Source organism: Monodelphis domestica, chromosome 2, assembly GCF_027887165.1.
Source record: "Monodelphis domestica isolate mMonDom1 chromosome 2, mMonDom1.pri, whole genome shotgun sequence".
NCBI classification, from domain to species: Eukaryota; Metazoa; Chordata; class Mammalia; order Didelphimorphia; family Didelphidae; genus Monodelphis; species Monodelphis domestica.
In genome coordinates, this window is record NC_077228.1 from 172854096 (window position 1) to 172881672 (window position 27577).

General features: G+C 39.5%; 2 protein-coding genes across 18 annotated transcripts in view; both read left to right on the forward strand.

The window, feature by feature from the left end:
* TPM3 (tropomyosin 3) overlaps positions 1 to 5320 on the forward strand; it is a 29270-nt gene extending 23950 nt beyond the window's left edge. For 8 of the 12 annotated variants that reach the window (XM_056816380.1, XM_007481961.3, XM_016430376.2 and 5 more), the window contains one exon: positions 3921 to 5320. In XM_056816380.1, the coding sequence (XP_056672358.1) occupies positions 3921 to 3924 (4 nt within the window). In that variant the 3' untranslated portion in view covers positions 3925 to 5320. Of the gene's footprint in view, positions 1 to 2094 lie in introns of all 12 variants that reach the window. The other 4 variants (XM_007481962.3, XM_016430377.2, XM_007481966.3 and 1 more) reach the window with 1 other exon arrangement.
* Positions 5321 to 8930: 3610 nt separating this feature from the next.
* The window catches only part of NUP210L (nucleoporin 210 like), a 162755-nt gene continuing 144108 nt past the window's right edge, over positions 8931 to 27577 (forward strand). For 4 of the 6 annotated variants that reach the window (XR_462017.3, XR_008916302.1, XM_016430371.2 and 1 more), the window contains exons 1-7: positions 8932 to 9215; positions 10634 to 10770; positions 21364 to 21495; positions 22636 to 22729; positions 23478 to 23628; positions 24901 to 25033; positions 25812 to 25970. Coding sequence is in view for 4 of the 6 variants with exons in the window: in XM_016430371.2 (XP_016285857.1) it covers positions 8974 to 9215; positions 10634 to 10770; positions 21364 to 21495; positions 22636 to 22729; positions 23478 to 23628; positions 24901 to 25033; positions 25812 to 25970 (1048 nt within the window). In the remaining 2 variants the exon portion in view is untranslated. Of the gene's footprint in view, positions 9216 to 10633; positions 10771 to 21363; positions 21496 to 22635; positions 22730 to 23477; positions 23629 to 24900; positions 25034 to 25811; positions 25971 to 27577 lie in introns of all 6 variants that reach the window. The other 2 variants (XM_016430373.2, XM_007481957.3) reach the window with 2 other exon arrangements.

The following is a 27577-nucleotide window of genomic DNA, read 5'->3' on the forward strand; positions in this document are numbered from 1 at the left end:
AGCAGGGTTAGGGAAAGAACATTGGACCAGATGTGTGCCCAGTTTGTCTTGCTTTCCTTAAAACTGTTAATAAGACATCAAGTTAAGAGAACTAGCATCTGACCATAAATGCCTAGTCTAGCAAAGCAGGAAGAAAGGGACTACAAGGTCAATCTGGTGATGAGATTTGAAGCAGTTCACTTTTATAGAAATAACTGGAGAAAAAAAAATACTCCATCCAAAGTCAGAAAACTTGGGGTTCAAATCCAGGCTCTGACACTGAAAAAATCAACCTCAATGGACTTGTTTCTTCATTTGTAAAGTAAGAGTTGAACCGATGGGACACTGTGGTGGTCCCTTCCAGCTTTAAAAATCTATGATAGTATTTAGAGCCTGAAGTCAGAGGTGAGAATAACCCATTCTGTGTACTTGGGGCCTCAGACATTTTATAGAGCCAGCTGAATTTGGTCTAACACCAAAATACTTCCTCCAGTAGTTTTTTGAAATTCCTTAATTCGTTTTGAGTGGAATATATGCTGTTTAATTGCTTAAATCTTCATTTGTAAGGATAGATATATCTTGATCCATGGACCTCAGAAGCCTCCCTGATATAGAGAATGAAAGTTCTCAAGGATGTGGTCCTTCTGTAGAGTGTGAACCCTAGGGGCAGCCTGGCAATTTCCTGACCACAGAGACCTATGATTCTACAATATTCCTGAAGAGCTTGGGAAACCTATAGGTGCTATGAGAATGGATAGAGCTGGTTAGAGATAGCATTCATCTCTAAATTTGAACTGCCTTCTTTCTGACACCAACTAGAGAGGAAATTATAGAATCACTGACATTGATTGGAGGATTGTAGAGTTTTTGTGTTACCTCCAGGGGTGTAGGATGTATGACCAATCATTCCCCCTAAATCTTATCCTAAAAGAAGACACTCCTTTTAAGATGGGAAGAACAGAAATATTCAGGGGGAAACTAGGATATTCAGGTTCCTCTCTTCCTTTCCCTTGTATTCCCCTTGCATGTTGCTCTATGAAACATAAAATGAGGATATAGATGAAAGGAAACATAACTAGGAAGATCCATGTATAAGATCTCAGAGAGAAGATCAATGACTTATGAACTTAAGGGGATAATCAGAAGACTGGGTTGGAAAATGTGTCTTATCTAAACAAGAGGGAAATTGTACTATATTCTTGGGACTAAGAGGTACAGATGGTGTCTGTCATCATTGGTTGGTCAATAACTATCACTTTTTTGTTCCAAAGGATGGAGTGGCTATTTTAAAGATATTCTGTCTTTTTAGGATTCCCTAGACTTCTTGGAGGGAAAGGGAGAAAAATCCAGCCTGGGAAGAGACTGTAAAAAATCCCGATAGTTTTAGATTTCAGAAGCATATTAAATTTGGTGAATACTTGGATACTGTGTGTTAAATAGATGAGGTTCTGAGACAGTCTAGGGAACTGCTATACCAAGCTAGAGAAAGACTGTCATTCCAATTCAGAGTTATAAAACTGTGAGAGAAGGGTTGGCTTACCTGTTACCCAGCTCCTTTCCTTATTACTGATCAGATATATTTTGAGCTACACAGACACACGGGCTGACATCCCTGTTGCTAGTTTGGTTTCTGGTTAACAACCCAGTGATGATTTGACCTCTTAATTGGCTAAAGTACTTAACTCCTAGTAGATGGATGGGCACTAGAGTGGGTAGATGAGAGATGCTGCCCAGCCTTCCAAAGAGGACCATTTTCTTTGCTCATTCTGTCCAGTTTCTTGTGTGCCCCAGTCTTTGACACAAGGGATGCTGTGGTGCAGTGTTTTCCCACCTCAATGTTGTGTCCGGTTACTTTCCTGTAGTCTTAACTTTCCTCTTTTGCTGATCTGGCCCCTTCACCTGACCATCTTTCCACACTGTTTGATGCTAGCTGACTGGACTATTCTCTGTCCAAATCCTTCTCCCACCTAGTGTGATTCCCTGATGCATGTTATGCCAACTAGTTGTAAAACTCAATTCACTTCCAGTACTCTACTAACTTTCCCTTTTTTCTCTCCTCTCCTCCTCTTTCCCTTTCTCTTCCTCTTGTTCCCCTCTCCTCTGTCGCTGTTGCAGAGCGTCTCTACAGCCAACTTGAGAGAAACCGCCTGCTCTCTAATGAGCTGAAGTTAACGCTGCATGATCTGTGTGACTGACGGGAAGGGGCTCACTAATGCCCCTTAAACCAAGCTTACAGTTCATTGGCCTGGACCCCAGCAAAAGCTGATCAGTACCCCCCTTTATCCCTTGGCTGAGCAAACTAACTTGTTTAATTGGGGCAGTTGAAAAATAATAACATGTAGCATTTATATAGCGCTTTAAGGTTTGCAGAGCACTTTACAGATATTATCTGATTTTATCATTACAACAACCCTGGGAGGTAGGTGTTATCCCCATTTTACAGTGGAAGAAATAGGCAGATGAAGGTATAAGTGACTTGCCCAGGGTCACACAGCTAATATGTATTTGAGGACAATTTGAATTCAGGTCTTCCTGACTCTAGGTCTAATGCATTATCCACTGTACCATCTAGCTGCCTCTAGTAACCAGAAGAAAAAACAAAAGCCTTTAATTAAGGTAACCTTTCCATATCTGTATAAATCCTAAAGAATTACTACTGACATTCCTTGCCCTTTTTACACAAATTTGCAGGGGAGTGGGGTGGACATAGACTCCAAATGGAACTAAAAGTTGGGAGGCCAGGAAGTCCAGGAGAATTTGTCTCCTTGACATCTGTTCTCTCCCTTAAATACTAGTTGTTCCCTTTCCTGTAAACTGATTGTAGGATATGTTCCCTTTGCATGGATATGGATGGTTTATAACAATAAAAGGACTGACTCCGTTGTATGGTGTAGCTATACTTCATCTGTAGGCCCAGGGATGGGTCAATTCAGCCTTGGGTGAGACAGCAAAGAAATTGGAGTGGGGGAGGGGGGAAGAGTGGGGTATGTTGGCCTGGCTCCCAGCTGTCATCATCTTGTTTTGGGACATACAGGAATGTTGGCCTGTCCTTTTAACTGAAAGAGTCTGGAGGTGGTTCACTTGGTGGGTTGGAGTATTCTTAAGACTTGGCTAATTTCTGGTCACTCTTGATCTTATTTCCTAGATCACTTTTCCCCATATTACATGCTTCAGTATATCTAACTCAGTCATAGGCAAGTCCTATATGGCAGCCTCAGAAAATCTTGTCAGCTTTTCTGACATGACATGACAGTCTTGGTAATTTAGTTGAGATCTTTTGGCCCATTGAGCTTAGTGTATAGAGGTATTCTCATGATTCTCACTGCTTGCTCTGCTTTGGAGAGCAATTTGGCTTGAGTAGCTTCACCTTTGGTAATCTTCTCTTTATCAGGAATGTATGTGACATTTCTGCTATTAGGAATGCTCTCATCCTGGTTCCTAGTGCCATCGAGATCATCTAGTCTAACTTAAATTAGGAAATGCACAGACTTGCTTAAGTTTGCATAGGGAGTAAGGCGTGTAGTAGAGGTTTGAACCTAGGTCCTCTGTCTCTTCAAACACAGTATCCTTTCTGTTGCAATAAACTCCTTTTTTCCCAACCTGAACTTTCCTCTGTTTTGGTGCTGTCCCTTCACTCAGACTTTTGGTTTTCTCACCACAGAGATGAATGGGTTAAATTTGCTTCCGTAGTCTGAGCCTGAATGGAGAGTTGTAAGGTCAGGAAATAACAAGAGTCTAAACTCCATCCCACAGGAAATACAGCAAACACCTGTAGCTTCAGGAGGCAAAGGCCTACAAAGCTGAGTGAGGCAACAACAGCTTGCTTCTGGGGCTGTGAGATTCTATTAACTGCCCATCCATGGGGAGCAATTCTTAGAGTGTGGACAGACTAAGAGTTTTGCTCCTAGCCATTGTAACCTCTTTCCCTTTGCCCCCATTAGATAAACTGAAATGCACCAAAGAGGAGCACCTCTGCACACAAAGGATGCTGGACCAGACTCTGCTTGACCTGAATGAGATGTAGAAACCCCTATCCCCCACCCCAGCCCCACCCTGTCGCTGCTCCTTCCACTGACTCTGACTTCGCTGGAGGCCAGCCTGCCTGAAGCTGACCTTTAAACTGAGGGCTGATCTTTAATCTGAAGGCTGCTTTCTTCTCTGGGTCCTTGCTTACCCTTCCAACCCTATCCCTACCCCAATTCCCCGTGTCAATTTCACCAAACTGTCTCTGCAGCTCGCCCCTAGAGATCCCAGCTGGGCTAAGGGCTGAGCACTTTTGGGAACAGCATTTAAGGGAACCTGAGCACAATGCAATAGTGTCTTTAAAAGCATGTTGTATGATGTATACATTTTGTAATTACCTTTTTTGTTGTTGTCGTAGCAACCATTTGTAAGACATTCCAGATAATTTCCCAGCTCCTAGGCTGCATCTAATTACTTTTCTTCCTTTTGGATGGTAAATCTTTTCTGCCTAAACAATGTCCCTTCTCCATAGAAGAGGGAAAGAGGTGTTAGCCTGCCCTACTGAGAGCTGAACATAGCCCAAGGAAAGACTCTACCATGGGAAACCTCTACGTTTTGTACCAAGCACCAGCCAAACCAGAAAGGTCATTCCAGGAGGAGTTTGCCGGGAAAAAAAAAAAGAGTGCTGTTCAGGTTTTCAGCTTTAAGGTTTCTTGGGGTGTCTTTTTTTCCCTTTTCTTTTCTTTTACATTTGCATCAGTAGCAACCAAGCAAATTACACAAACAAGACCTCTCCGAGACCAAATTGTCTTCCCTCTCCTCACTCACTCACAGAATAGATCATGTGCCCCAGAAGTTGGGGTGTCTACTCCTATCCCCACTCCACCTTCTTTGAAAAATAACGTTTTTGCCACTGATTAGCCAAGTGAAATTCATCTCATTACCCATTCCTGGGTCTGAAGCTGCTGTCTCTAAAAGTGCCATCTTATTGTGCTTTGTATCACTCGGTGCTGGAGAAATCTTGAATAGCTTGTGTACAATTTTTTTTTAATTTTATGTATATTATTTTTGAAGCTTTATTTCTCTAGGGTGGGGAGCACCAGGACCACCCCATCTCACCCCCTGTCTGGCTGTGAGTGCTCTCTGTCTGCAGTCCATGGGCTGGCAGTGTGCTGATCTTTTTTAATTCCTTTTTTTTTTTGGGAGGTTTCTGCGAGGTCTGTGTTAGGTTTGCATCGTGCAGCTTATTGGCTTGAAATGTACTCTCCTTTGGTGTGGTCTATTTGGGAGCCAATCTGGGAAAAGAGGAACCAATAGTGCAAATGTTTTGATACTGAAAATTGACAATGTCTTTTGAAATAAAGAACCATTCCCTCTACCCTTAGAACTGCTCATTTCTTACTTTCTCATAACTCATTTACTGACCATGCTCTCTTCCTAGAAGTCACAATAATAGCAAAGATACATTCTGGGAACGTACATATTTTCTAATTGGTCTTTTACAATCCTTTAAAGTAGATAGAGCCAGGATCATCTTCCTTTTAGATGACAGGACAGGACAAGGAAAAGGGAGTAGTATATCATCTAATTGGCCTTGAGCAAATACTGTTGGTGATTTTCTGTTGTTAACTTCTCCGGGACTCCAAGCCAGCAAAGTTTTTTTATCTTGCAAGGTTTGGTTTTAGAGCCTTTTGACTTTTGGATAAACTCCCAAGTTCTATGATTTGCTGTTAGAATAGAATAAGCAATAGTTTATGTTCTGCCCAGGATTTCAGTTATTTTTAAGGAAAAGAATGGATCTCAGACTCATCTTTAAGAAGCTCACTTACTCTTTGGCCCAGGAAGTTAGAAAAATAATCTAAATTGTCAACAAATATTCAAAATATTCTCTGTGCCAACTCTGTGCCAGCCACCACCTTAGGTGATATGGCTAGTGATCAAGTCTGAATTCTCATAGGTATGGGAGATAAATGGGTGCCCAGGGCACCTTCTTGGCAACTTAAACTCTTAAAGAGTAGCATAGTGGGTAAGTGACTTGCCCAGGGCTGCTCAGCACTGGCTAATATGTGTCAAAAAGAGGACTTTGACTCAAGTCTAACTTGGTTTTTTGAGGCCCTCTCTGGACACTCTTGCCTCTAGGTTCTAGAAATACAAAGCCAAAAATGAAATGTTTTCAAGAAACTTAGATTTACCAGGTCAGGGAAATGATCTACAAGGACAATGTAATTTGGGGGCAGGAGGAAGGTGATAACAGTTGGGGAGTTCAGGAAATGTTGGTGTGAGCTATGCTTTAATGGAGCCCAGAGTTAAAAGATGACTACATTCCATGGAGGATGACCTGTGCCAAGGGCAGGAACTGGAGACAATGTCACAGGTGGAAAAATAGCCAGCAGGACAGTTTGGTAAGATCATAAAAAGCAAGCAGGAAAGTGACATAATAACCCTGAAAAGGTAAATTAGCATTATGTTATGAAATGCTTTAAATACCAGAATTCATAAATCATTGTTACCGTGTACTGTGTATTATGCTAGGCCCTGGGGCCACAGCTACAAAAAACAGCCCTTGCTTTCCAGGGAGTGTGAGACAAGCTTGGGAATAACTGGGTTTGAATAAGATAAATACAAAGAGGGAAAGTAGTCTTAGAAGGGAAAATGTTAATGGGGTGGGGGTGGGAGTGGGAGGATGCAAGAAAAACTGGCTGCATGCTGAAAGGGCTTCCCCTCTACCCCCACCCCCAGTCAAGAAGGAAATAGGGTATAACTAAGAAGCCCTAGTGAAGATGCAGTCTTCCTGGCATGGGAGACAGTGTGAAGGGGACAGAATGCCCAGTTCAAGGAACAGAATAAACAAATTATATAGCTGCATCCTATAATAAAAGAGTGAATGAAGAGGAGCAAAATATAAAGAAGGAAAGGAAGGGCCGAGTTGTGAAGAGCTTACCTGGCCAGAAGAGGGCTCCATGTTTGATGCTGTAAATAGAGCCATTGGAGTTTGATGGAGTTGGGGAGAAGCTTGAGATAGGGAGAAGAGCAAAGAAGGAGCAACCATTAAGTGCCTGCTATGTGCTAAGTATTGAGCAAAGCCCTTTCTTTACAAATAACTCACTTGATCCATTTGAAGGTTATTGAAAGATTAGAACATAAGGTCATGGAACTAAGGTTCATAGAGAAGAGAGTCTAGGACCATTGATATTTCTTGGGGTACTCACTGAGGGCAGAACATCAATGATAACATGACAAAAAGACTGAAGAGCAATCAGAAAACTGGGAGAAAAATGGGGTCTAGAAAGTTTTTCTGTGGCCCAGGTGAGTCTACAGAAGAATAGATTTATAAATGGCATCAAATACAGAGAAGAAAGAAGAGGAAGAGGCCATCAGATCTTGACAGTTTGCAAGGCTGAGTGAAGGAGATTTATGTAAAGGATGGAGGAAGCCAGATGGAGATGAGTGAAATGAAAGTAGCAATATAGACTGCTTTTTTCTTCTTCCCCCACCCCATCCCCTTTGGCTGTGAAGGAAGAAAGCTTAAAGGGATGATAAAAGTTAAATGAAAGAAACTTGGATTTTGTTTTTTTGTTGTTTTTGTTTTTTAAGGCAAGGGAGACCTATATATGCGTAACACATACTTTTGTATATTAGGAACTTTTGGCAGTGGTAAAGTGAGGCCTGTAAGCCTTTTCTGAATAATATTTTTAAATTTGTAAAAAAAAAGTACATAGAATTACAAAATAAAATTATATTGTAATACTTCTGTCAGTCATTCACAGATCCCAGGTTAAGAACTTGGTTTAGCAAGAGATTGAAGATTAAAGGAGGAATGAAATGAATGATTGCTGAGGCTGACTGAGGAAACTGAGGAGGGGGCTGGGATTAAAGGTACAGTTAGAGCTTTTGTAAGGAAAAGTGGCATGCTCATCAGAAACTAGAGTAAAAGAATAATAGTTTGTCCTCTTCATAGAGGACCCAAGTTACCAGTCACTCTTGGAAGATCATTGCAGTCCAGTGGCAGGACAAAAGACAATATCGATTGCCTAGGATGCAGTGGATGAACTATGCTTGTGCTTCTTCAATGTCTAACCAAATCCTAGGCAGACCAGAGCCTGCTTCATCCGCCTTCATGGCCCATTGGAATGAGTTTTTGTCATCTGTCCATTCCACTGGGGAAAGTCTTCATATTCTTGGGACAGCCATCTCCCCTAACTCCTCAGGGGATTTGAGGTCCATTGGTTACCTTCATCCTGCCTTAGACGTTTTTATTGGAGAGTAGCCATTGCTGGGCATGCTTCTTAGATCCAAATGTGAGAGTTGGGTCAAAACTGGACACCAAAGGTGTCTGAGCAGGCCTGAATAGGGTGCTAATCCTCCTTGACCACCCTTTACGTCCCAAAGGAGAGAATAGTGGGTATTTAAAAAAAGGTCCCAGATAAAATTGAGCTGTTTACACTGCTCATTTGTCGTGGTTCTAACCTAACTTACACCAATAGGTTCAGAAACGGGCAGGGGAGTGAATGGAAGTCAGAAACCCTGGATTCTAATTCTATATCTGAGTAACCTTAGGCCAGTTACCCGCTGGCTTCAATTTCCTATAAAAGTATGAGTTGAGATTGGTTGACCTTTCCCAAAAGACAGCGGTATTTTCCAGTTCAGAAGCCGATTAGATTGTATCTAATCTAGCCCGTCAGGAGCTTGCCTTTCTGCCTAGTTTCTATCCCCGGGGTAATGGTGCCACGCCAAGGAGGAAGGGACTAAATTTTGCTAAATTGCAACTGGGGTGAATTTAGAGAGGAAGTTTAACGAGCCCACTAATGTTAAGTCTCAAGTCCCTCCCTGCTTTGTTATTGAAAAGGTGGGGGGTAAAAAATTTTTTTTTTTTGTAGCGCTTTCTGACCCGCTTTCATCCAGGACGGCCCCTCCCTCTCTCCTCGCTTCTACCCAACCCACAGCGCGCGCGCCGAGGCCCCGCCTCCCGACCGCCTATTGGCTGTTACAAGCCGGGGCGTGGCCGGTGGTTGAGCGGGATCCCGGGCCGCCATGAGGAGGCTTGGAGTCCGAAGGGATGGTGGCTTGAGGCGCCCCTTGGGGCTACCCCTGCCCCTGAAGCTGCCGCCGCCTCCGACGCTGCCGTTGCTGCTGCTGCTGCTGCTGCTTTTGCTGTTGAACCTGCCCGGCTCTCGGGCCAACAAACTCAATGTGCCAAAGGTGCTGCTGCCCTTTGGTCGCGAGCCTGGCCGGGTGCCCTTCCTGCTGGAGGCCGAACGGGGTTGCTACATCTGGTGAGGGGCCCCTGCCCCAGGCCTTTGGGTCGTGGGGGCGATCCCCAGGGGGTACATAGGGTCACCCCGTGCGCAGTGCCCCCCCACACGAACGGAAAGCTGCCTGAGGGCAATGGCGCTCCCTGCTTTGGGGAAGGGAGGCACTCTTCCCAAGTACAGACCGCCATTCACCCTACGGATGGCCCCCTTGGCAGGGATGAGGTGGGGAGGAGGACAGGCCGAGGGCGTCCCCCACCTTTAGAAGCGGGGTTGGGGGAAACAACACTTAATGGGATGTGAGTTACCTCCTCCCCTCACCTATATCCTGTTTGCCCACAGTAGCACATGGCCATGGGTCACCTGGGCTTTTCTCGAATTAGATAAAGATAACCCTAGAAAATGAATTTAATTACCACCACCAAAATTGAAAGGTCCACAGAGGGTAGGTACCTGCCTCTTAAGCCTTCCTAGCTTTGTTCAGGAAGTATAAAACCCATCTTAGAGGCAAATAGAGCTCTAGCCTCAAGTCAGGAAGACTTAAGTTCAAATGCAGTGTCAGATCCTACCTGTGTGACTCAGGGCAAATCACTTGACATCTGTTTGCCTTAATTCATTGGAAAAGGAAATGACAAACCCTTACAGTATGGTTGCCAAGAAAATCAACCAGTATTGGCAGTGCTGTGGTCAGGGGAATCACAAAAAATTGGACATAACAAAGATTCATTCTAGAAAATGAACTCAATTACCACCCTCACTTCCACCCAGAGTACAAGTACCACAGGGACAGGTGGCTTAGGCCAAATGGGCTTTCCTACTTTTAGAGAAGGGTAGGACCTATCCTAGAAAATGAGTTTCTTCACAATCTCCACCCATCAGGAGTGTGGAAGATCCATAAGAGCAAGTAGGAGACTTTAGCTTTGTCTGGCTAGTGTGAGCTCTCTCAGCCTTTGGGAGGAAAGAGGCCATTTCTAAAATGTAAGCACCCTTTCCTTCTATTTATATGAGAGACCTCTGCCCAGAGTCTGAAGAAATCTAGAAGAGATATACAAGGGGGTTTAATGACTTAGGTTGACAGCATGCAAGGGTATTTGGCTTTTTATCATATTAAGTGGTTGGCTAGGTGACCCCCATTCTGGACTTGAAAGATCCCAGCTTCTTTGAGAGGACAGTCTCCTTGAAAATAAAAACTGAGTTTAATTGTACAGGTTTAGGGGAAGATTGGCCTTTTAATAAAGAGATTTTTGGCAAGGGACCTTTTGGAAAAAGAGCCAGCTGAAGTATTCCATTATAGTTTGTGCCCTTAGAAAGTGAATACTCTTCATTAGGTACTAATACATGGATACTTTATGAATTTGAAAAGGACAGATTATTTTTTTTCTGGGAAAAAGAAATTTTCCACTAGTTCATTCTTTCATATGCCAAGTACTTTGTTCTGGCAGGCATTCTACCCATCATGATGCAGTCACCGTTGAACCTCTGTATGAAAATAGTACCTTTTGTTCCCAAAGAGCTATGCTTATTGCTGAATCTACTCAACCAATACGCCTTAGCAGTGTTATTCTAGCCCGAGAAATAGGTAAGTTGAGAAGAAACAAGTTCAAATGGAACTGGGATTTTATCATCCAAGGACAAATGGTCATTTCTGCTGTCCTAAAGTAAGAAGACTGAGTAAAGGATTTTTTTTTTTTTAATTTAAGCCTTTAATCTGGAAAGGCAAGTATGGTATAGAACAAACAAGGGAAAATGGATGAGCCCAGCTCTGGACCCAGATCACTTCAATTCTCTTGTAACTTCTTCCTATCCTTCTATTATTCCTGCTAATGTTTTAAGCATCTTTCTACCCAGGTTGAGTACCATGGTTAGGATTGGTGATTAACAAATAAGAAATCCTTATGCGCAAGGGAGAATTTATGTGAAATGTCTAATCTTAGGACCAGACCAAGTAAGGATACCAAGCCAAAAGGGGAACAATGGATTAGAAAAATTTTGTTCAGAAACTGGTTCTGCTGGTTGATTTGAAGTCTTGAAGCCAAATTGTAGAGAACTTTAAATGCTAGGCTAGAGAGCTTGTATTTTATTCTATAGGTTGTGTGAGTGACCTGGTTAGACCTTAGAAAAATTATTTTGGCAATTAGGTTGAAGATGGATTGGATGAGGGAGAGAGATTAGAAGCAGAGAGGCCAGTTAGAAGGCTGTTACAGTAATCCAGAAGAGAAGCTATAAGGACCTGAAATAAATTGGTGGATATGAGCAGAGAGAATGATGATGATTATTATTATCATAATTATTGTAGCTAGCATTTATATAGTGCTTTAAGGTTTATGAAGTGCCTAATGCATGCTTTTTTTTTTTTTGATGCTCACAACTGTTGGGGGTGAAAGATGAAATGATTGAGAAAACAAAGGTTACAGCTTCCTACCATTGAGATTTATTAAGCGATGCATGCCAATTGCCTACCAAATTGAGACTAGGCCCCTTCCTCAGTTTAAGACCTGAATACAGGGGAATAGATTTTTATACATTAAAAACAATCAAATTAGACCAATTAATTAAAAGAAAACCATTCGTATACAAAAATAGGTATAATCTAATTTGTAATTGGAGGAAAGATTAGGGACTTCTGAATTTGAAAGGGGGAAAATGAAGAAGTACAATTCCTTGAATTCAGAAAAAGAAGTGTCCAGGGGTAGCTGGGTAGCTCAGTGGATTGAGAGCCAGGCCTAGAGACAGGAGGTCTTGGGTTCAAATTTGACCTTAGACACTTCCCAGCTGTGTGCCCCTGGGCAAGTCACTTAACCCCCATTGCCTAGCCCTTACCACTCTTCTGCCTTGGATTCCAAGATAGAAGGTAAGGCTTGTTCATTAAAAAAAAAAAAGTATCCTATTCTCTCCCAAGTGTGTATAAACAATCAAAGAAATATGAAAACAATAACTGGTTGATCAGTATGAGGCCAGTTTTCAGATCAGTCTTTGGTCTCACTGTGTTTCCAGTCAGCACAACCTAGGTGTTTAGTTAAGCAGCTGGTAGAAGTGGTCCAGCTTCCCAGACAAGACTAGATTCAAACAATACAATAAGATTTTCTTCTAGTTCCCATAATTGAATAAAAATTTATCACAAAATTGAAGTTGAACTAGACCCATAATTGAATGGAAAGGGAACTGAGCCAGCTCCAGAACTGAATCACAAGATGGAGCCAGTGTGGTTCACTCAGTTTTCACAATTAACCATTTACTATTCTAATCCCCTCGATTTCCTTATAATGTGACCCTGAGAAGCATGTCTTATTATTATTCTTCTCCTTGTTTTACAGATGAGAAACTGAAGCTGAGACATTAAGTGATGAGGAGGGTCACATGAGGTCTGAGTTTAGGATTCAAACTCCAATCTTTCTCACTCCTCAACACAGCCCTCAATCCAGTCATTTAATTAACTAACATTTATTAAATGGTTATTATGTGCCAGGCAGTGTTAAGCACTGAGTTGTAAATACAAAAAAAGGAAAAAACAATCTTAGTTCTCAAGGAATTCACAGTCTATTGGAGGGGACAACGTGAAAACAACTATATTCTCAGACCAGATATAAATCCAAAATTGCAGGTAATCTGAGAGAAAGGGCACTAGGACCAAGGAAGAAAGGGTGAGGGTTCTTGCAAAAGGTGGGGCTTTAGCTGAAGCACTTGAAGCCCAGAAATGAAGGAGAACTTTCTAGTCATGGGGGATAGCATGTTGTGTGGTAGGAAACACCAAGAGGCTGCTGGGTCACAGAGATGTTAAAGAGAATAAGATTGATGTTGAAGAGAGTAAGAAGACTGAAATGGCAGTAGGGATCGATTATAGGAAGGTTATGAAGGGCATTGAAACCAAATAGGATTTTATATTTGATCCTAGAGGTAATAGAGAGCCACTGGCGTTTATTTAGCAAAGTTCTATGCTTAGATCTGAGTTTTAGGATAAGCAATTGGATAGTTGAGTAGAATAGAGGTTGGATTTGAATAGGGAAGAGACTTCCAGCATACTCACCAACAGGCTATTGTCATACTCTAGGCATGAGGTGATGAGGACCTGTAATAGGGTGATTACAATGTCAGAGGAGAGAAGGGAGAGTATATGAGAGGTTATGAAGGTAGGAACAACTACTGATATGATATGGGGGAATAAAAGCAAGTGAGGTATTTCGAGGATAAAACCTCATTTGTGAGTCAGGGAGACAGATTACATTGATACCTTTTACAGCAATAGGGAATTGATGGAAAAGGAAGAATTTGGGAGGGCAGCTGGGTAGCTCAATATATTGAGAGCCAGGCCTAGAGACAGGAGGTCCTAGGTTCAAATTTGGCCTCAGACACTTACCAGCTGTGTGACCCTGGGCAAGTCATTTAATCCCCATTGCCTAGCCCTTACCACTCTTCTGCCCTGGAACCAATACCCAAGACAGAAGGTAAGGATTTTATTAAAAGAAAAGGAAGAGTTTGGGAGGAAAGACAATAGGTTTTGTTTTGAACACAATTGTTAACAATAACAATAGCTAGCATTTATATAGTGTCTACTGTGTGCCAGACACTATGCTAAGGGTTTTATAAATTTCTTATTTGATCCCCACAATAACTCTGGGAGGTAGTAGGTATTATTTTTTCCACTTTACAGTTGAAGAAACTGAGTCAGATAGGTTAAATGACTTGCCCCATATAACTAGTATGTAAGGCTGGTTTTGAACTCTGGTTTTCCTGACTCTAGTCTCAGTACTTTTCCTCATTGCCATTTTGCTGCCCTCGTGTTGAGTCTTAACTGAATTTAAGATGTCTATTGAACATCCAGTTCAAGATGTCTGAAAGGCAGTTGGACTTGTAAGAATGGAGGTGGAAAGAAATCTGAGCCTGAGCCATTTGCATACAGATAATTGAAACCATAGAAGCTGAAGAGATCACTAAGTGAAATAATACTGGGAAGAAAAGAAGAGAGCCCAGGACAAAACCCAGGGTATCCATTGCTCCAACTAGCTGCTGAAACTTTATATTGTCTCACTTCAGAAGGAGAAAGAAATATGGAGGTAGGAACACAACTTGGCAACTGATTAGATATAGAGAAAGAAGGGAGAATCAAGGATAACTGAGATTAGGAATCTAGATGTCTAGAAGAGGATAATTTTGAAGGAGCAAGTTAAGTGAGAGAAGCTGAGTTCTGTTCCAGAGATATCATTTTGGAGATATCCCACAGATTGTGGACAATTAATTGGCATTGAGGTTTAGGAGTTAGCACCTAAGAGTATTGCCTCAAACTTGATACAGAAAAGATATTTATTTAGTGGAATGGTCAAGAAATGAGGACCAAGTGTACAGATTTGAGTTATTTTTGTAGAGGTGATACTTGACCACATGGGAGCAGGTGAGCTCTCCAAGATAGAAAAAAGAGGATATAGAATAGAAAATGAATGATGATCTAACAAAGGAACTTGAAAAGGAGAACCAAGAGAGAACAGGGTCACAGAAAGCAACCAAAAGGACAGAGAGAATGTCCAGGAGGAGATGAAGTTTCATTTTTGTCTTTCTATCTCCAATACTTAATAGGGCCTTTCAAATAATTCTTCATAGATACTTAAAGAATTGAATTGGAATGAGAACAAGGTCATTAGAAGTATCAGAAGCTGCATAGGAGTAATGAAGGATGAGTACTTCCAAACAGCCCTTGAAATGAGCAGTGTTGGTAGCCCCAGGAGAGCAGTTTCACTGGAGTGATAGAGGTTGCAAGTCCAACTGCAACAAGCTGAGAGATTAGTGAGTGGCAAGGAGATGTTTAAATAGATCTCAGTGAAGTAGAGAAGAAGCATGGGGCTATAGGTTGAGAAGAGAGGGTGGTATGGTGGCAGCAGTTTTTAAGAGAGAGGTTGAAAGTGAGGGGAAGAGAGAAATAATGGAGGTCCTCAAAGAGTTGGAAGAGAATGGGATTAAGAACATGGCTATCTTTAGGTGTGGGTCTTGGCAAAGAGAAGAGCCACATCTTTGTTATAAACAAGGACAATAGAGATGAGTATAGGGAGAAGGAAGATTTGAGGACTGCTCTGACAAGTTGGGAAATACCTGGTAGGTGGCCTCAGTTTTCCTTAATAAAGTAAGAAAATAATATATCTCCTGAGGAGATAGGGCTTAAGGATTTGAAGAAATGTCTTTGGATTGTCCAATGAGGGGAGTGGTATAGAGTTACAAAGAGTTTCAGAATTGGAAAGGATCTTAAAAACAATGTATGTGTACCTTAACATCCTTAATCTTAAAACAGCCTGTACCTTAACCCAACCCCTCTTTTAGCAGACCAGTCCAGTGGTCATCTAGACTTTGCTTTAAGGACTTCCAGTGAATAAAAAAACTTACTACCTCACAAGGAAACCTATCCACTTTGACATCGGTTAAGAAGTTGATTCTTTCTTCAAAGCTAAATTTACCTCTTTGTAAACTCTACCTATTGCTTTTAGTTCTATCCTCTGGGGTCAAAGTAGCATATTCTTTTTTCCAAGTGATAGACCTTCAAATATTTGAAACCTACCCCTTTTCTGAACTTCCCTATTTCTGTTGAGGGTAATACCAACCTTGCAGTCTCCCACATTTTCAGCTTCAGAGCCATTCTCATCTAATCACTTTTCATTAGCCTATATAACTGATCAGTTGCCAGGACTAAAAAATGTGAGCACTATAAGATCTTTCCCCCCCAGTTTTCTCTTTATTAATACGGCTGCTACCTTGTTTCAGACCCTCATCAGTAGTTCTCCAAATTTTTTTGGTCATGTACTTTATTGGTAAAATTTTTTTCAGCATGTATCCCTGGTATGTGTATATTTATTTCAGATGTAAGTTATATAAATGTACTGGAGATGCAGCAGGGTGTAATGGATAAAAAAGCTGTTCTCTCAGCCAGGAAGACCTGGGTTCAAGTACATTGCTTCTAATACCTACCGACTGTATGACCTCAAGATGAGTAATTTCTCTGTGCTGTAAACAACTTTCTAAGACTTTGAAATTATAGAGAAGGTCAGCGCTGACCTGCATTGGAAGGAATTTCTTTATCTAGAATTTTTTTATGCCAAGGAAATCACAGGTCTAGGCCCTATGCCATTGCCTATGCATGTATTTGGGAATAATCATATACATTCTAGTATACACATATAGACAATGGGGCAATGGATGAAGAGCTGGCCATGAAATCAGAAAGACATGGGTTTGAGTTCAGCCTCTTGACACATACAGCTTGTTTGACCATGGGCAAGTCACTTAACCTCTTAGTCTTCTAGCCCAGAGGTATCACAAAAGATGTAGCCTACAAGAACCAGATTAAAATGTAATTGGGAAATAGTTAACAAAATAAATAGAAATATAGTCAAACATAGATATGTTTTCTAAAAAAATCTATATGTGACTACAGAGATCCTTATGTACAACTTAGTGTACATTTCTATTTGAATTTTACACCACTGTGCTAGACCACTCTTTAAGTTGTAAAGACAGTACCAACCTGATAGAGGTAGTTTCTTTATTTGGCAGTTCCTCGAGCTAGAATGAAGCTATAGTTCATAGTAGTTTAGGAGAACTACTGGTGAACAGGGCAGAGTATTTACAGGGCTGTATAGATAGATATAGAGAAGGATTTAGATACATTGATGTACCTATAGATATATATGTTATTGTAGTTAAGGAGTTCAGAGAATAGAGCATACAGGGTATGTGTGTATGTGTATATATATATACATATATATATACATATACATATTATCTGTCTCTAGATATGTACATATATATGCCTGAGTATATTGAAAAAAGCAAGTTAAAACAAAGATAAATTTAAATTTTTCATAGATAATATGTACTTACATACATATAACTGCATATCAATGCCTGAATATGTAATAACCAAATGTATAGATTATCATTTTTGACCATGGTTTACCCTTTGATTTTTAACAAGTGCAACAATTTATACACAGGTGTATATATGATGTAGCTGTCCAGTCCCTACAAAAAGTTCTCACGTGGGTTTTAATCACCTGTGGAAGGAATCTAAAGACTAGGAAAGCCATGGGTAAAGAGTTTAAGGATTAGAGAGGGAGAGACGTGGGTTGAACAGACAAATTACACAGAGGCCTAGTGCATAGAGAGAGAGAGAGAGAGTATGACCCATTTCTCTGTTTATTATAGGATTTTTCAGCATTGGGGGTTTTCAAGATATCAGTCAAACAAGTGAAACAACAAAAGTATTAACATAATATTAGCATCCAGTTACAAGATAAAGGAATGAGTAGCTGCAACACAATTACATAGCCTGGTGCCCAGGAAAGAAGCTCATTTGAAAGTCCTTCCTGACCTCAGTCAAACCTTCTACTTTTGGGAATACTGGCCCAAACTTATTCAGATGTCAAGTGTAAGACATTGACATTTCAAAAGACCTTTACAAATTGTTTGTTTAGCTTTCTGACTGCAGATAATAATAGAGGCTTAATTTTTAAATTCAACAAAATTTAAGTCCACTCCAATTTAAGGACTCAGAAACCAATCGTGTGAAATATTAGAAATATATCCATAAGTCTGGTCCATGAACACTTTTCTCTCTAGAGTCAGCTTTTCAATATATCCTTCATATCTTCATGATTCCTTATAACTGAAAGACTTCATCTGAGGTTACAGAAATGAAAAGAAAATAAGGGCGCAGATGCCTGTTTTTTTTAACTATTGAAATAAAAGTTTGTGAATTATTAGGGAAAACAAATGTTTTAACAAGTTTAAATATTTAAAGATGGTGCCTGTTTTCAAAATAGAAAATCTGTTTTGAAGTTAAATCTAAAGTTACCTTATTTCTAGATGGCTTTCTAGTTTTAAATAAATATGCTTTTTATTAGCAAAAAATAGATAACATGTTATTTGAGTGTATATATACTATACACACATATAGACATATATGACCCAGTACTAAACTTCTTGAGAAAGGAGAGGTGGGATCTGGAGGCTGATAAATCATGTTAAAAAGGTGATCTGGATGAAATTTGTTGGGAGTGGAATAAACTTCCAAAGAAGGAGAGATTGCTGGGCAATAGTGGCAGAAAAAGAATTTTAAAAGCTGGGCATGGTGGCACACATAATTCTTGCTAATGGTAAGGATATGGTTGTTAGATTGCTTAAACTCAGGCGTTTTCTGAAATTCAGTAGGGCTAAAACCAATCTGATATCCACACTAAGTCTACCACAATTATGGTGAGTTTCTGAGAGTGGGAGCTGGTAGCTCCCCAAAAAGGAATGAACTGATGAAGATTAGAAGCAGAACACAAAGCTTCTATGCAAGTCAGCTGTGTGATCTGGCCAATGAGTAGCCCCTGCACCAATCTTCTCCCCATAAAAGAAAGTAAATTGAAGTAGAAAGCAAAGATTATACCAATTATTTCTGGTGCAGTATATATGAGTCATGAAAGAAAAAGATGGAAAGAGTGTGAAAATGATTGTGAATGAAAAGGAAGTTTGTTAGAGAAAGGTCTAAGAAATCCCAACTTATATAGACATTCATCCCAAATTTCAGCTCCACATTTCTGCTTCTGGAACATCTTTGTATGGATGTTATTGCAGAATGTACTCCAGTTATCTTAAACTCAGTATGATCAAAATTGAACTTAACTATTTCTGCAAACCAGCTCTTCCTCTTGACTTCCTTATTTTTATCCAATCACCCAAACTTAAAACTTAAATATCATCTTTGATTATTTCACATTTCCTATAAGGAATCTAGTCAGTTGCCACGTTTTATCATTTCTGCCTCTACAGTGTCTCCTAACATTCCTCACAGGTGGTCACGAAGCCTCACTTTGAAGTACAGAAAAAGAAGGTCATGTTACAATGGAAAGTGCCCCAGGATTTGACCAAGTAGTACTTACCTATATAACCTTGGGCAAATCAGTTAACCTCTCTAACCATCTCATCTGTAAAATGAGCAGATTGGGCTAAATGATTTTTGAAGGCCCAATAATTGAGGCAGACAAGAAAATAGTGGACTTTTTCTCCCTGTCTCTATATCCCTTAGTTCTCTGTATTTTCCTGATTTAGTTTCTCCTTCAATCATCTAAAATCTAAAAAAGAATTTTGAAAATCCTTTGATCCTACAATGAGAAACTCAGTACTCCATAAGACAGTCTCATCCATTTTCAGACATCATAATTATCTGCAGGTTTTTACTTATATTGAGATGAATCTTCCTCCTTGTAACTTCCATCCATTTCCTCTAGCTTTGTACCCTGGAGCTATATGGACGGAATTGACTGCCTCCTACAAATGACTATCATGTCTCCATGAGAAAAATCACAAACCCTAAAAGATAAAGGTCTGGGCATATACCAGAGCTAGAATAAGAGCACCTCCCCATCTGAGAGAAAGGGAGGAAAAACCAGTACAGCCTGGGTGGGAATTAGGTGAGGCACATTAATAGGCCATCCATTTGTTACCTCTATTTATTATTGAGCATCAACTCTGCTAAGGCAATATTCTAGGAACTAGGGAATACAAAGATGTCTAAGAAGATACAAAGATTTCCTTTTAGGCCCTTATAATCTTGTGGATGGTTGGATGTGGAAAAAGATGAGGTTGTTGCCATAATGTCACTGATGCATAGTATATCGGTAAGTCTTGAATGGACTTGAAAGAGACCAATTGGTTCAGCTTTCTTATTTTAAGGATGAGAAAATGGAGGCTAAGGGACATTAAATAACTTGCCCAAGATCAAACCGAGAGTAAAGGACAGAGTTAGGATGTGCACTTGAGGCCTTGATTCCAAAGCTAGTGTCCATTTTGATTTGGGGGCAGCTGAGTAGGAGAAAAGGCAGGACTTTACAGAAATGGATAGGAAATGGATAGGGGAATGAATCATAGGAAGCAGGGATTTGGGTGACTAGGAAATAGTGATTGGAATTTAGAAAGGAGAATGAGGGCTGCTTGTATGATACTGGGTACATAGGAGGCGTTAAGCAAATATTTGTTATGTTGACTTTAGGTTCAGAAATAGTATTGAGAACAAGGCATAGAAGAAATAATTGAGGCAGACAAGAAAATAGTGGATTTTTTCTCTCTGTCTCTCTATCCTTTAGTTCTCTGTATTTTCCTGATTTAGTCTCTCCTTCAATCATCCAACTTTCTCCTCTTCCTTTTTTGCCTCTTTATTTCTTTTCTCCCTTAATATGAAACTTAAAATAAAAAAAAATGTTTTTGTAAAGTTTTGTTTGCTATTTTAAGCATAGGCAAGTTGAATAATTTACATTTTTCTTGAAGAAACAAAACACAAAAATTGGTTGTAAACTGATTTTTATTTATATATGGCCCTTATGTGATTTTTTTCCCTATAGTTAACATTTTGGGATATTCACAGTCTTATACAAATAATAATTGGACAGATCATGTATTATTTTGTACATAGTAAATTTTAAGAAATTTTAAAGACACAAAAATCAATTTTAATTTAATTGATTTCTCTTTTGTACTCTTAATATGAGGCAGTATGGTATATTAAAAATAGTGCTGAGGGACATCTAGGTGGCTCAGTGGATAGAGAGCCAGCCTTGGAGTTGGAGGGACCTGGGTTCAAATTTGGCCTCAGACACTTCCTAGTTGTGTGACCCTGGGCAAGTCACTTAACTTCCATTGCCTAACCCTTAACAACCACTTTTCTGTCTTGAAACCAATACTTGTATCAATTCTAAGAGATAATGTAAAGGTAATTTTAAAGGGGGGAAAATAGTGCTGGTTTCAGAGTCAAAGACACTGGTTCAAATTGTGGCTCTGCCACTTAGTACCTTTGTCACTTTAACTAAGTCACTTCTAAGCCTCAGTTTCCTCTTCTGTAAATGGAGGGGGTTATAGTAGATGATCTCTAAGGTTCTTCCTAGCTGTAAGTTTATGACGTATGAATTGTTCTTTGAACTACACTTTAGATGCATTGACTGTGTTTGCATGTATAATAATGCATCATATGTTTTAGATGGGAAATCTCATCAACTATCCCTGTGCTATTCATTTCCTCTCACAAATTATGCTAAACAATACAGTTTTCCCTTTCATTCAAATTAGAATTAGTTTCATTTAATTTGGGAGACTTGACTAAAAATTAGGGATACTTATGGTTTATTGATTTAAATTCTTAGTTCTGGCTTCATTTTAGTGACTGACCATGAACTGCGCTGTGATGTTAAGGTTGATGTGATAGGCAGCATTGAAATTGTATCTCGAACTCGGGAACTGTATGTGGATGATTCTCCGCTGGAATTGATGGTGAGAGCATTGGATGCTGAAGGTAAAGAACCATAGAGGAGATTCACCATTAACCTCCTAAGGAACAGTAACTTCCATCTTATACTTAGCATATGAAAACATGCCTTTTAGAAAATACATAAATAGGGGGCAGCTGGGTGGCTCAGTGGATTGAGAGACGGGCCCAAAAATGGGAGTTCCTGGGTTCAAATTTAACTTCAGACACTTCCTAGCTGTGTGACCCTGGGAAAGTCACTTAACCCCCATTGCCTAGCCCTTACTGCTCTTCTGCCTTGGGACCAATACACAGTAGTGATTCTAAGATGGAAGGTAAGGGTTTAAAAATAAATAAATAAATAGAAACAAATTATTTTCTCACATGGGGTAATTCTAGGTGAGGAATCCAACAATTATGCATGTGATTTAGGTTTTTAGTCAAGTCTATTATGTAATTTTTTTAAATTGCAGTTTCCTTAGAACTCTACATATATACCCAAATTCTACTATTAGGCCCCTGATAATCCCTAATAATGGTTTCTAGGTAAATATTTCAGAACGTTTTCTGAAATTTCCTGACTAGATTAAGCCTTGTCCTTTTGACCTTGAAAGCAAAAAGCAAAATTTGTCCTTATCTTACCCTACACTTTAGCCTGAAATCTACTGATTTTGTATTGCATTTTCTATGCTATTCTAATGTTGCAATATTATTTAAGACACTTTAATTCATTATAGTTTTCTTTAAAATTGGCTAAAAGGACATTTTGTTTCAGCATAAAAGATGAAAATATCAGAAATATTTGGTTACTTAGCTGTCATTTGATTTATGATTGAATGGACTTATGGAAAGGAGACCTATCAGCCACAGAGGAGCTTGTAGGGTGATTCTTATCCATTTGACAAGGGACATTAGTAAAAGGGAACAAAAGAATGTGTGACTTAACATTTGATAACCGGAAGTTGATCAACCTGATTCCCTCTGCCCTGCAGAATTCTACAGCCAAAGTGTTTACTTCCTCTGTGCTATAGTTTATGAGTTAAATGTTAATGTTTTCAGTAATAATGCTTATATATACCCTGATGAAGGCATATTTGCTGGTTAGGTTTTAGCCTCTATGTTCCTAGTATTTAGCTATTTTTAAAACCATATTGTCTGTCTTCTTTGTTTCTTGGTTTTGGTCTACAGGAAACACATTCAGTAGTTTGGCAGGGATGATGTTCGAGTGGAGTATTACCAAGGATAACGAATCGGAAAGGGTAGAGCTGTCTAGCAAAATTAGGTAACCCCCTAAACAAACACAGACCATCTGTGCGGGAGGATCCCATCTGCTCCTGGAGAGCAAACTGAATGGCAGCCATGTTCATGAGTTTAAATAGCCCTGCTGTTATGATTTTTTCAAAAGCAGATAGATTATTAGGAGAAAGATTTCTAGTAGAGGAATAGCAGCCATTATATTTGATGAGATTCTTCTCATCTCAAGCTAATCACAAGGAGAAAAATAACATAGTATTGTGAAAGAAGCACCATATTTTGAGTGACCCAGGTTTGAATGCTTACTTTGATACTGAACAATCACTTTTTCTAAGCCTCAGTTTTCTCATTTTTAAAAATGGGAATAAAATTGTTTCTCACAGGACTATGCAACAAATACTCTTTAAATCATAATGTACTGTTAACAAAAGTACTTATGATCTTTTTGGACTTTATACTTAAGTTGATCATGATATATTGTTTAACAGTTCTACTGCTAGTGCAATTTCTCCTATTTTAGCTAATAGCTAAAAATAGCCATTATTATAAGTAACTCTGCTTTTAGTGCAGAAAATAGTTCTTAACCCAGATTCCAATTGCATCTCAGTGTTAGTGAGAGATATAGTTAGTAAACTCATTCCTTACAGTTTTTATGGGAATAAGAGTTAGATCTCTGCCTCCTATATAGTCACTGGACATGTCATTTTTTTAGAGTCTAGGTAGATCTTTTGATTTTTCTGGTTTTATTAGATGCAAACTTAATTCTGTTGTCTTAGGATTCTGAAATACTCTGAAGCTGAATATTCTCCACCAAAATATATAGCCGAGATGGAAAAAACAGGGAAACAAGGGGATATGATTCTGGTATCTGGAATTAGGACAGGTGCTGCGGTTATAAAAGTTCGTATACATGAACCCTTCTATAAGGTAAATTCATGCTATAAACTTTCATTCCACAAACTTTGTTTATGTATAGCTTTTTATTTATATTCAGTACAAATTAAAATCTAATTTCTGCCTATTTGCCTTTTTACTATTCAACCACTCTCTTCCCTTCCAGAAAAAAACATTGAATTTCTTCTTAATTAGTGACTAAAATTAGTACATTATCAAGATATAGTTGGCCTTAAATTTTATCTAAAAGTAGAATTTAGGAGTTAGAAAGGTACTTCACAAAAGGTTAATTTAAAAATGCTACTTTTAACATTGCCATTTGTTACGGGTAAATTTTAGAGTTGAGACTGAATATAAATTTAGTGGTTGCCAGGAATTTAAATTCTAAATCCCAATGAAATACTCAAGTCAGAATGGAATTTTATGGTGTTTTATTTACAATAGAAAGAAGAAATTAAGAATGAGGGAAAGAGAGAAAGGGGAAGATCTGCTCTGGCTTGGTCTGAGCCAGGGGGAGTTCAGAGGCCTCAGCCAAGGGGTCTTCCCAGAAGATTAAATCTAGCTTGGCTTCCAGCCACAAGGCCTCCTCCAAGATGAGGGTCCTCCTTGAAGGCTAGTGCCTTCAGAAAGGGCCAAGGAAATGGGGAGTCAGCCTTAACACTCATCACGTGGACGTCTCAGGGAAACAGTCTGAGGTCCCACACTCCAGAGCTCTTCCAAGTCAAGTACCACCGCCAAAGACTGAGGAGTCTCTCTCATAGGAAGTGATGTGAAATATAAAGGCAGTTCTTTATATCACTTCCTGTGTCTCACATATACCAATAGTGTCTTAAACTTAACTTTGGAACAGCCCAGGAGGTCAGTCAGTTGTGTTCTGATTTGTCACTTGCTAGCACACACAGGTCATAGACCTTCCTCCCCCACACTTAATCCTTAAGTGGGGGTGTATACATTCCTGGTTGCTAGAATTCTAAAGACTAAGCAGGGTGGGGGGAAGCTAGGGAGCTCAGTGGATTGAGAGCCAAGCCTAGAGATGGGAGGTCCTAGGTTCAAATCTGGCCTCAGACATTTCCCAGCTGTGTGACCCTGGGCAAGTTACTTAATCCTCATTGCTTAGCCTTTACCACTCTTCTGCCTTGGAGCCAATACACAGTATTGACTCCAAGACAGAAGGTAAAGGTTTAAAAAAAAAGAAAGGAAAGGAAAAAAGACTAAGCAGGGTAGAGTAAATCTAAAATTCACACATTGAAGCTGGCAGAGAGAGTATGCTTATGAAATGTCTGGTTTGTTTTTTTTTTCTGTTAGAAAGTGGCACCTGCATTGGTACGTCTGCTTGTTTTGGAGAATATATTCCTTATACCATCTCATGATATTTACCTTTTGGTAGGAGCTTATATCAAATACAGAGTTGCCAAGATAGTCCAAGGGAAAATGACAGGTAGGTATTGACCCTGCACAATCTCATTTTGCTACTGAATTTTGACAGATCTTTCTCCAACAGCAGCAAAGATAAAAGCATTTCAAAATGAAATATGTAGGGTCCTCTTTATGTTTTTAAGTTTCACTTCTTCCTGTGCCAATATTGGACATGGACAGTGATATATTGAACTAGATAGAAAAACAGGTCAACTGTTGTTTTGGTTTCATTACTTATAGATATTTTAATTCTCTGTTTTCAAACAGTTCTTAGACTGTCCCTGTCCCAAACCAAATGACAATACTTGCTGGGCCTTCAGAGATACCAGCTAGAAAATAGTAGAGGAGTCTGTTGGGGGCCATAGAAGGGATTTTAAATTCTTAACTACAGAGGTTCTTTTTAAGAAAGCCTCTATAAGTCTATTATGAAAATTAATCAGCAATTTTGTAATTGTAGTACTTATAAAAAATAATTTGTCCCACAAATTTAATCAGGCCTATAATATGTAAATTGGTCTGTCTCACTTTTCTCATTGCTATTCTTTCACTGCATTAGTCATTCACCTCTTCTTTCTACTCAACCTATTGGATCATTAGTATAAGTTTTCACTACAGTAGATACATATTTAATTTCTTTGCAAATAGATAAGAGTCCTCACAATAGAAATAGAAAGTAGAAGTAGAGCGTATGGCTTCTCTTTTAGACCTTCTACCTGATTTTCTTGAGGTTTGATTTTTTAGTAACTTTTCATTGATTATCTGTTTACATTGCTTATCTCTGTATCTTTTGTTTCTTGCAGAGGTCATTTTCCCCCTGGAACATTATGAGCTTGAATTGCAAGATCATAAAGTTGCATTTACTATGAATGTTTCTGATAAAGTAGCCTTGCTGGATGAGAAAAAAGCCATAGTAACTGCCATCCAACTGGGACAGACTAATCTGGTCTTTGTCCATAAGAGTATCCTTTTGATTATGTTATAGTAGCCATGATGTCTTGTTATGCTAAACATGGATTGGGTTTAGTGAAAAGATATAGTACAGTGATGGCAAACTTTTTAGATTCAGAGCATGAGGTCCCGCCCCCACCCCAACCCACCCAGACCAAGTGCTGTGCCCATTCCCCACCAGAGACTGCATTCTGTGCCCCTTCCCACCACCAAGTGCCAGGTATGCCCTGCTCCCCCCCTTACCCCACAGAGGAGAGGAAGGAAGCGCTCCCATTGGGCTGCTGGATGGAGGAGCAGGTGAAGTGAGAAATGCCCTCAGTGAGAGTAGAGAGGGAGAGAGGAGGGGCCCAAACACTCTGCTCCCCTCCAGCTCTGCCACTTATGAGCTGTGGGCTCCCATTGGGCTGCTGGGCAGAGGGATGGGTGATGTGAACAAATGTCATCAGGTATAGTGGAGAGGGGAAGGGAGTAGTTCTGCTTAAGTCCCTATACCTTTCTAATAACTCTGAAGGTAGGGGATGGGGAGGAGGGCAGTTGTGTGTGCACCCGTACCATAGGTTCACCATCACTGATTTGGTATATATCAGTTACAAGCCCTAACCTATAGTTCTCAATAATATAGTGTTGACTTTGTAGGCTTCTTTTACAAGAAACTATGTAAAGAAATTACCTGAAATATTCAGTGTTTTATTTATTTTTTTATACACTTCAGAGGTAGAGTTTAATATTCTGTAAATCAGAACTTTATATAGAATTTCCCAATAGTGGAAAGGACTGATTTCCTAGGTAGTGAGTTTTCCCCTTGCTGACCATTTCTAAAGGAAACTAAAAGGCTATTTTTAAGGGTGGTGGTTGTAAGGACTCACATTCTTCCGTTGCCATATTGTGAAGCATATCTCTATAACATGAACTTTTCAGAATGGGTTGTCAAGTCTATGAACTATTTGGGCTTCTTGCTCCCGTTTGGTTTCTGTTCTGTAACACAGCTTTTGTTAAATAGCTCTCTGGCAGGTAATATAAACCAGAAAATAGGGAAAAGAAAGAGACTAAACTTATTTATATACTCTAATATTGATTAGTAGCCTTAGCACTATTTTTAAGTTGAATACATGAGAATGAAGTTTGGGAATAATCTGTAGATTTTATTAATCTTGTTTTCCCCAAATTAGCATGGATAATTGAGGGGTGATTTTTTCAAAATAATTTTCTTAAGTTTCACCAACAGCTGCTTTCTAGGAGCTGACTAGAGAGGGACATTTGTAAAAATCTGTTCAGTAAAAATACACAAAATTAATATTAAAACAGACAAAATTTAAATGATTTGGACTGTATTTCTTGGCTTTGAATTTAGAAATACTTGACATTTGAAATGCAAGCAGCTCCAACTCACTGATAAGACTGTGTTCTAAAAGTTCATTTGTTCTCTGATCAGTTTATAAAAGCCTATTTAAACCATATTGTATCTGAAACATAATACTTAACTAATATTGTGCTAAATCATGTTAACAATGTTACTTTTGAGAAAATGCATTATTAGTCTTAATATGGGGCAATAGTAATATATTTCCTCTACTCTTATAGTGGGAGCAGGAATTCTCTCCTTTCTCCTGCCAAGTAG